At 38.8% G+C, this 8,049-nt stretch overlaps 1 protein-coding gene across 1 annotated transcript in view; it reads right to left on the bottom strand.

The window, feature by feature from the left end:
* The window catches only part of BDP1 (B double prime 1, subunit of RNA polymerase III transcription initiation factor IIIB), a 217,727-nt gene that overhangs the window by 86,029 nt on the left and 123,649 nt on the right, over positions 1–8,049 (bottom strand). The window contains exon 23 of the mRNA XM_007943362.1: positions 1,319–1,462. Coding sequence (XP_007941553.1) covers positions 1,319–1,462 — 144 coding nt within the window. The remainder of the gene's footprint in view (positions 1–1,318; positions 1,463–8,049) is intronic.

Genomic DNA, 8,049 nt, shown 5'->3' with positions numbered 1-8,049 from the left:
AAAAATGTGTATGTATATATATAAAAAACTCACTGCTGTCAAGTTGAATCCGACTCATGGTGACACCTCCTTGGGTTTCCGAGGCGGTATCACTAAGGAAATAGGTTGCCTTCTGAGGAGTAGCTGGTGGGTTTGAACTGCCAGCCTTCTGGTTAGCAGTCAAATGCCTTCGGCACTATGCCACCAGAGCATATATGCTTGTGTGTGTGTGTGTATATATATACATATGTATATATACACATATACATATATACATGTGTGTATCAAAGATTATTAGTGGTTACCAAGGGTAGGAGGGGGAAAGGGGAAGCTTTTGTTTGGGGGACATTCAGTTTATGCTAATTGTGGTGGGAAAAGAATAGCAATAATGGTGGCACAACATGAAAAATGTCATCGATGTCCCTGAGCTGTAAATGTAGAAGTTGTTATGTTGGCAAATGTCTTGTTGTGTATGTTTTCACCACAATAAAAGTAAAAAAAAAAAAATAATAATAATAAAAGCATTCTTTCCATCTGGTTTATAACATACCATTCCATACCAGTTGCTTTCAAGTCAACTCAGACTCATGGTGACTCGTGTGTCAAAGTAGAACTGTGCTCCACAGAGTTTTCAGTGGCTGACATTTCAGAAACAGATCACCAGGTCTTTCTTTCAATGAACCTCTGGTGGACTAAAACTGCCAACCCTTCGTTAGCATCTAATCACACTGACTGCTTGTGCCATCCAGGGACTGTGGCTTGGAGCATAATTGCCTCTAAATGTAATACACTGTAGCACTTTCTATTACTCAAGGAGCTCTCATGGTGTAGTGGTTAAGCATTCAGCAGCAAATGAAAAGGTTAGCAGTTTGAACCCACTAGCCATCCCATGAGAGAAAAATGAGGCAGTCTCATTCCAGGAAAATTTACAACCTTAGAAACACAATGGGTTCATTCTACTTGTCCTAAAGGGTCACCATGAGCCAGAATTGAGTCCATGGTAGTGGGTTTGATTTTTCTGGTTTCTGTTTATGAACTTTAGTCAACAGGTTATATATTTCAGAGAAGATGCAAAGAACTTAAGAAGCTTTGTCTACTATTAACAGTTTTAAAACAAAAAATAAGGACGCTTTCCACACTTTTCAAGGGAATTACAAATTAAAAAAAGGTTAATCATGCATCTTATATCATCATATCAAGAATATGATTTAAAATATTCTAATGGTGTAATTATTACTTTATCCATTCATAAAAACTTCCAATTATGATATAAAATCAACTATGAAAAAATCCAACCTTTATCTTTGAAAACTTATATGCTTTCTGATCCAAATCAAACGTACCTTATCTTTTCATCTAAAATATTAAGTTTGTTAACATGAAGGTTTTCTACAAGAACCACATGACTCTGATTTTCATTGATTCTGCACTCGGAAACTTTAGTCGACACAACTTCGATTTCAGTTCCAATTTGGGAATTTGGCTGAAAATGACAAAATATATTAGTTTTGTTTTGGTTTTTCTGTTACTTCAGAACATACCTCCTAAAATACTTCAGTTATAAGGGAGGGTATTTAGAAAAAATGCAATTTTCATGTTTTGCTGTTCTCCCCCGGAAAAAATTGCCTAGTTCACAGAGAAAGTTTCAAGCATCATTGCAGTCACATATTTACATAGTATTGTAAAACCCACCAGCCACTCTTCAGAAGGAAGATTGGGCAATCTACTCGGTAGAGATGCCCCCTCAGAAACCCAAGGAGGGATTGCTATGAGTCACAATCGACTCAATGACAGTGAGTTTGGGCTTTTTTTTTTTTTTTTTTGGTTTTAAAAACTACAACAGCCATCTGTTGTGAAACAAACAAAATACGAAATAAATAAAAACACATGCTGGGTTTTTCAAAACAGGTTTCTTTTACTTCAAGTAAGGATCACAATCACTTTAAGTTTTCCCTTGATGACAGAGAAGAACAGAAAAATAAGAAGTAGCTGAAATGGACATTTTTAGGCTTAAAATATTTTTCTAATATAAAAGATCCATCAATAAAAGGCTGGTTAAACTATAGTTCAAAACAGTGGAACATTATACAGCAGTTAAAAATGATGTATCTCACACAGTCAACCACCCTGATGGAGTGAGTTGTTGGACCTGTGGGCTTGATATCATGGCTGCAGGGTACAACAAGTTCAATTAGCATAACTTACTACACAAAAACACTGTTCCACATTCTACTTTGGTGAGTACCGACTCAGGTCATAAAAGCTTGCCAGCAGGCTTCCAGGTACAACAATTGGTCTTTCTTTATCCAGAGCAAAGAAGAATGAAGAAAAGCAAAGACTCATGGAAACAATTAGTCCAGGGGACTGACTAGTGGATCATCTGAACCTCAGCCTATATGACCATGAGACCAGAAGAACTAGATTGTGCCCACCTACCACTGGCAACCACTCAGAAAGGGACCAGTGCAGGAGATCCTGGATAGAGCTGGAGAACAATGTGGAACAAAACTAAACACATAAAAAGAGACCAGGTTTACTGGTCTAATAGAGCTTGGTAAAATATCTAAGACTATGGCCCTTGTGCAATAGGGTAGCCACCAGCTACATGTGGCTACTTAAATCTAAAATTTAATTAAGTGATATGTGACATTTCATTCCTCAGTCACACTAACCATGTTTCAAGTGTTGAATAGCCACATGCCCCAGCAGCTATCACAGTGGACAGTGTGGGTACAGAACATTTTGTCACTGCAGATAGTCCTACTGGAGAACCCTGCATAGACACTGAGCATCAACAACTGCTCACAGCATAAAACCTAAAAACATTCAAACCTGCTGCCATCAAATTCATTCCAACTCATAGTGAACCTATAGAACGCTGCAGAACTGCCCCGTAGGCTGCATTCTTTAGAGAAGCAGACTTCCTCCCACGGAGCCACTGGTGAGTGCTAACCACTGACCTTCTGGGTAGTAGCCAAGTGGTTAACCATTGTACCACCAGGAATCACATTGCAGAGAATGTGGAAAGCAGATACTACAACCTTCCTGATGAAAGACCAATGAACCACTTTGTGTTCTTTCTAAAGGGATAGAACATGAGTCAGATCAAACCTCTGGATCTATCTGTCCATTTAGAAGAAGCACAGAGGACAGGGTAATCTGCTGACTGGCATAATGAATATATAACCAGAAAAATCCAGATTGTAAGAAATGCTACAGGTCTGTTAATAGGTAAAATATAAGAAAAGAAAGGGATGAGAAGAACCGCCAGATTAGAAGAGATTTAGAATTTTTTTGAAATGTCAAGACTAAACTATAATGTCTGTGGATGGACACCTGGATGAAAAGGTGCAAAGAAATGTTTATATAAAAATTGGGGTGATGGTAGGCTTACAGGTCTGATAGAAACTGGTGACAGCCCTGAGATTATTGTCCCCAGTCATCCATCGGGCCTGGAATTGATCTCACTCCTGTGGCTTCCAGGCAAACAATAGGCCTATAAGGTGAATAACTACACCAGGTAGGTACACTCCTTAGAATAATCAACCATGGTAGATCAGAAAGGCAGTATTTGTACAGGGAAATAGCTCAGAGGGCAGGAATGCATAGAAAATATGGACAAGGGAAAAAGGTAAACACAGGGAGGAAGTGGGAACAGAGCTGCTACACTGTGTGGATTGCAATCAATATCTTGAAACAAAACATATATGAACTGTTCAATGGAAAATGAATATGCTCTGTAAACTTTCACCCAAATCCCAGTAATAAGTAAATAAATAAAGAGGGGAGAGATGTACCTCAGCATTTCCAGCAAGATGGTGGAATAAGCAGACAAGCTACATAGACCCTCTATAACAAACAAATAAGAAACCAATTGAAACAGATACAGAAGATAATGTTGGAAGCCTGAGCTTCAAAGGGAAAGATAAAGAAGTAGATTAAATAGTGACTAGTAGAAGAATCTGAATGAAAACATCCAGTAAGGAGACAAATGGAGCTGAGGACTATCAGCTGGCCTGATGGTGCCATCATGTAGAATATTTGAAGCAGTGTTCCCCAGAAAAATAATCTGATAATCAGCTCTGCTTGCCAAGAACTACCACTGTGATGTCTGATGACCAGAAGCAACTGTCCTCACACAACCCACCCACATTCATACCTCCTGCAACCCTACACACTGGGCAAGACCCACTACTTGCTTCTGCACCAACTGATCAACAATACATGGTGGCCGATACCAGTTCAACCCACTCTCAACAGCTCTACTTGAACAGCTAACAGAGATCTATGCATACATTCTCATGTTCTATCATACCCACCAGGCGAGTGCTTAAGTGCTGTCAAACTAGCAAACAGAGTAGCACACAATCCTGGCTCACTCAGATATATTAAAAAAAAAAAAAAAAAAAAAACTGGCTGAATCATACCAACATACAATCACCAATTAAATATGTATAAAATGACATCAAAATGTCTGAGCAAGAGCTGACAATTCTACTTCACATACAAAGAAGCAAGATTAAGTAGTACAAACAAGGGACCAAAATACAGTCCCAGAAAATCTACTTGAAGAAGAAATTACATTGGAACTACCTGACAAAGAATTCAAAATAAATATATTTAGGTTCCTTCAACAGATTGAGAGACAAATCAAGGAAAACACTGAAAAACTCCAGAACAATTGAGGAAAATCATACAAAACAAACTGACAAGTAAAATATTAGAAACCACACAAAAACAGGAAATAAAATTACAGAAGATTAATACTAAAGTTTTAGAAATGCACAACACATTGAAAGGACAAAGAAGTAAAATCAAAACAATGGAAGACTGAATTAGTGAGATTGAACACAAATCTCTCAATACTACTTTGTTAAGGAAACAATCAGAAAAAAATTCAAAACAAAACGAAGCCTAAGATTTATGTGGGAAACCATCAAGAGGAATAACTTACATGTTAATGGAATTCCAGAACAGGAAGAAACAAATAAAACCTCAGAAAAAAATGTTGATTTGTTGGAAGAGAACATCGCTAATATGATGAAAGACAAGAAGATATGCATTCAAGAAGTTTAACAAACCCCAAGTAAGACAGACCCATAAAGGAAATCACCAAGACATAATCAAACTTACAAAAGCCAAAGGCAAAGAGAATTCTGAAAGAAACACAGGAAAAACGAAAAGTTACACAAAAAGGGCAATCAATAAGACTAAGCTCTGATTTCTCAGCAAAAACCCTGCAGGTGAGAAATCAATGGGATGATATATATATAAAATCTTGAAAGAAAAAGAAATGCAAAGAATTACATTCCAGCAAAATTGTCCCTCAAATATGATGGCAAAATCAGGACATTTCTAGAAAATCAGACCAACATTTCAAGACAGGATAAAGGAAGTCTGTCTTGGTTCTCTGTTGTTATGTGCTGTTGAGTCGCACTCGACTCATAGCAACCCCTCCTTGGGTTTCCGAGGCAGTATCACTATAGAAGTAGACTGCCTAACCTTTCTTCTGAGGAGTGGCTAGTGGCTTTGAACTGCCAGCATTCTGATTAGCAGTCAAGTACCCTAGGCACTACACTGTTTTAGTGCTGCTATAATAGAAATACCATAAGTGGATGGCTTTAACATCCATTTAATTAAGTGATATGAGACATTTATTCTCTTACTGTTTAGGAGGACAGAAGTTCAAGTTCAAAGTGCCAGCTCTAGGGCGTGAGTGAACACCCCTCAACCTTGGGCTTCAGCTTTGCCTCCTTTTCCAGGCTCACTGGAGCTCGTGGCTTTTTCTTGTTTTTTAAAAATTATTTTTAAATTTTTATTAAGATTTGGGTGAAAGCTTACAGAGCATATTCATTTTCCATACAGCAGTTCATACACATTTTGTTTCATGACACTGAATGCAATTCCCCACAATGTAACAGCCCTCTTCTCACTTCCTCCCTATGGTTACCTCTTCCATGTGTCCTTCTTTCCTATGCACTCCTGCCCCCCTAGCTGTCTCCCTAGGCAAACACTGCCCTTCTGTTCTCCCATGATTGACAGTTCTAAGGAGTGTATCTACCTGATGTAAATGTTCACCCTACATGCATGTCTATTGTTTGGCCTAAAGCCATGGGAGTGAGTTTAATTCCAGACCTGAAAAGTAACTATAGGTCATAGTCTCAGGAGTCTCACTAGGCTCTATCAGACCAGCAAACCTTTTATTTTAAAAAAATGATTTTGAGTTTTGGTCCACATTGTTCTCCCACTCTATCCAGTATCTCCTGTACTAATACCTAAGTGATTAACAGTGGTAGCCAGGAACCATCTAGTTCTTCTAGTCTCATGGTCATATAAGCTAAGGATCACGTGGTCTATTAGTCCCTTGGACTAATTATTTCCATGAGTCTTTGGTTTCCTTCATTCTTCTTTGATCTGGATGAGGAGAGACCCACTATTGTATCTTAATAGCTGCTTGCTAGCTTTTAAGATCCCAGTTGTTACTCACCAAAGTAGGATGTAAAACAATGTTTTTATGTAGTATCTTATGCCAATTCAGCTTGTCCCGTGCAACCATGGTCCAGAGCCCACCAGTCCAACTACTCACTCCCTCAGAGTGGTTAGCTATGGCCAAGAAGTTACCATAACTTTGCCCGTTGTTGAGCTGGAGGCTTTTTCTGACTCATGCAGCTGCTGGCTGCTGAGATTGATGAACCCCAGACCGACAGGTAAAATAGCACAATGCCAAGATTGACAGGCAAAAGACTAGGCCACTGCATGAAGACAGCCAAATGCAGGATCCAAATGCACAAAAAACTAGAGACCTTTCTCCTTATATACTGAAACAGGCCACACCCCAAAGGTAATTTCTTAGCTGCACACAGCAGATTCCACCATGCAGGTGATTACAATGTGATCAAAAGGAGTATATACATCCAGCTGCCCAGCCACCCAAAACCAGGAACCAGCCAAGCTGACACCAACCTTAAACATCACAGAGTCCTGTGGACACAGAACCAACAACAGCAGATAAACAACAAAGATTAACAAACATTACAACATAACCTAGGAACCAATTCAGAAGTAAAATAAACTTCGAGACTAGAAACAGAGAACCAGAGAATCAATTGGTAAATGAGAACAACTACAAACCAAAAAGAGGGAATAAACAGTGTAGGTTACACAACTTCCAAAGAGAGAGGAAGTCAGGACAATTTTGCAGCAGAACAATTTTAAATTTGGGAATAAGATAATGAATTACAGGCAACACTCAAAGAAAATTAATAAACCTTCACATAAAGACGAAAAACAGAGAAAGCACAATTATTTAGCAAATACTAAACAACAGCAATGAAACAAATGATTTTAAAAATCCATAAACAAAATGAGCTCAGGAAAGAAAATGGTATGGAACAAAGAAATCAGCAAAACAACAAAAATATATATACATATAACAAAATGAAAGCAATAAATTCATACCTGTTGATAATTACACTGAATGTAAATGGATTAAATGCACTAAATCAAGAGACAGAATTGTACTATAGATAAGAAAACATGACTGTTGTGGTTAACTGCTGCCACTCTGATAATAATATACCACAAATGGGATGGCCTTAACAAACAGGAGTTCATTCTTACAATTGGAGGCTTTAAGTCCAAGTTCAAAGTGCCAGGATCTAGAGGCTGGGTGAAAGCTCCTCAACCCTGGGGTCCAGCTCTACCTCCTACTCCTGGCCCATAGGAGCTAAAGGCATTTATTTACTCAGACAGCTGCTGGCTGCTGAGGCTGAGAAGTCCCAAAGTTGACAAGTAAAAAGGCACAGTCCTGATGTTACCAAACCACACGGCAGGCCATGAACTTAAGTGCATTTTAAATCCCAAGGTCGGCAGAGCATACCAGGCTGCTGACCAATGACACAGCTACATGCAGGTTCAAGTGTGCCATAGGCTAGAGACCATTCCCGAGGCTTCTCTTTATATACAGGAAGCAGATCACATCACAAAGGCAGCTACTCAACTGCTTGTGGTAGATCCCACCATGGAGCTGATTGCCTCCCTCATCATGGGAAATAACCACCACCAGTTGCC

Source organism: Orycteropus afer, unplaced genomic scaffold, assembly GCF_000298275.1.
Source record: "Orycteropus afer afer isolate SDZICR_OR568_19922 unplaced genomic scaffold, OryAfe1.0 scaffold00104, whole genome shotgun sequence".
NCBI classification, from domain to species: domain Eukaryota; kingdom Metazoa; phylum Chordata; class Mammalia; order Tubulidentata; family Orycteropodidae; genus Orycteropus; species Orycteropus afer.
Note: the sequence above shows the minus strand (reverse complement) of the source record. Positions and strands in the feature narration are given on the sequence as shown.